The 2,039-nt window shown below is 47.9% G+C and overlaps 1 protein-coding gene across 1 annotated transcript in view; it reads left to right on the forward strand.

The window, feature by feature from the left end:
• Positions 1–1,740: 1,740 nt before the first annotated feature.
• Positions 1,741–2,039, forward strand: part of GIP (gastric inhibitory polypeptide) — a 3,925-nt gene continuing 3,626 nt past the window's right edge. Inside the window, exon 1 of the mRNA XM_010143392.1 lies at positions 1,741–1,811. Coding sequence (XP_010141694.1) covers positions 1,741–1,811 — 71 coding nt within the window. The remainder of the gene's footprint in view (positions 1,812–2,039) is intronic.

Genomic DNA, 2,039 nt, shown 5'->3' on the forward strand with positions numbered 1-2,039 from the left:
TTGGTATGTGGCAAAGAGCAGGGTGGCATCTGCACCTACAGAGGGGAATGAGGAGAAATTAGTGCTTAGTCACTTTTTGGGAGCACCCAGCTATGGATAAACAGGGATAATGCTTCTTCCAAAGCCGGTAGCATCGTGCAGGGCATTGGAAGACCTTCACGCAAAGATCCCTGCAGTTGCTGCTCCTCCTCCTCCTCACAGGTGTCCTGGCCAGCCCTGTGCCAGGCAGAGCTCAATGACTCCTGTGTCACACAGGCAAAGGGGTCCTGTATTTTGTCAGAAGGGGGTTTCCAGCAGTCTTGAGCTGCTTTTCCTCCCTCTTTGGGTAAATTCTGCAAAGCAGCACTGCCCTTTCTTACAGTTCAGGCTATGATGCATTTCCTCTCCTGCCACCATCAATACTTACCCTAAACAGAACAAAATTCTCACACAACTTGGCTATTTTTACATCCATTATGGCCCCCCGGTTTTATCACCAGTATGTGAGATAAGAAGCAAATAAGAGGGAAAACCTCAGTTACTTAATTATGATTTTTTCCTGCTCTCATTGAAAATACTCCTCAGCTCTTAGTATAATGGAATTTACTTCTGCTGTTAACACGCTCTGTAACTATTTGACTTTTATTGCTTTAGCCCTGATTTTGCCTGTGCTCAGAATATCGCTTTTAAGAGTGTCCTCAGAACTTGATGTGTCTGAGATAATGTAACACATTTAGTGCTTTCCTCACTTAATAGGAAGGGCTGAAAACATTTGTAAAAGGTGTCACCATTTTCCAGAAATAAAAATTGCCGCAATTACGAACATCATCCAAATTTGCAAAGTCTTGCTCTCCCCAGAACAGTAATCAGGCTGTGGTAAGAGCACAAATATCTGCTTTGAAGGATGGGATACTTGGGTCCCAGTCCAGACCTTTTCTTTCCGTTACTGGGTTATTCCTGTTCCCAGGAGCTCTCATTGCAACGGGGTCTCCAGAAATAGCTATAACAAAGAGTGAGGTGAGGGACAACAAAACATATCTGTGAGCTGTGACTGAAAGCAGTTTGGTCAGGGGATGCAGAGCTGGACTAGTAATTACAAGAGCTCAAACGTCCGAGGGCTGCTGAGCTGAACTGCGGACATGAGGTCCAGGAACAGCTTCAGACTAGTAAATCAGGGAATCCCATCCTGTCACTGACCATGGGATACTCCTCATAACTGATATTCGCTGACTCTGGCTCCGCTCCCCACGTGAGACATTATCCCTCCCCTCGGGAATCCGATCAGGCTCCCGAACCCCGCAGAAGCCCAGTGTGGGATAGGCAGGAGGCTGGTGCTACTAATCCAGTGTATGTTCCTGTTCATGCACTGGAGATTGACTCGACCCTTAAAGCACAATGAGGTACCCCCAGGGTCAGCTTGTAAACACGAAGGAAGACAAAGCCTTTGCCGCCAGGAACGAGCAACCCACAATGAATTTGATGGTTCCAATAAAAGTACAGGGAACCACCAGTAAAAGCCACCACCACGGCAGGAAAGGGCATTGGCATTGAAAAGCGATTTAACTGGGGAGGGCAGAAGAGGGTGGAGAAGGCTGTCTGGAGCAGGAGGACTGAAGAAACACATTTACAAACACAGGCACGTGCCCAACCACCGCATGTCCCTCTGGGCTCAGTGCCCTGTCGCTTGTGTCCCATGTGTTACAGGAGCTGGACGTCTGGATTGCCCTCTGCTCTTGAACAGAGCAACCAGCCAGGAACAGGATGTCTCTCAAAGTTCTCCCTCTGCTCCTGGCTTCTCTGGGCTTTGTTTTGATGGAAGAGACTGTCTCAGGGTAAGTGTTTTGGAAAGCTCACAGTGGTGTTTTGAGCCTTTTCCAGCTCCTTACTGGAGGCAAATGGACTCTTTCCATTGGCATCGTGATAAGTAGGTGAGAACATGAGACCTGAGGTAGATCTCAGATAACAGACAGCCAAGTGTAAATGATGAGCAAACGATAAGATCGAGATCAACCTGAAGCCCTGAGCCTTTGAGCCAGGGCCAGGAACTCCCAGGTTTTCCC

Source organism: Buceros rhinoceros, unplaced genomic scaffold (assembly GCF_000710305.1).
Source record: "Buceros rhinoceros silvestris isolate BGI_N320 unplaced genomic scaffold, ASM71030v1 scaffold25579, whole genome shotgun sequence".
NCBI lineage: Eukaryota > Metazoa > Chordata > Aves > Bucerotiformes > Bucerotidae > Buceros > Buceros rhinoceros.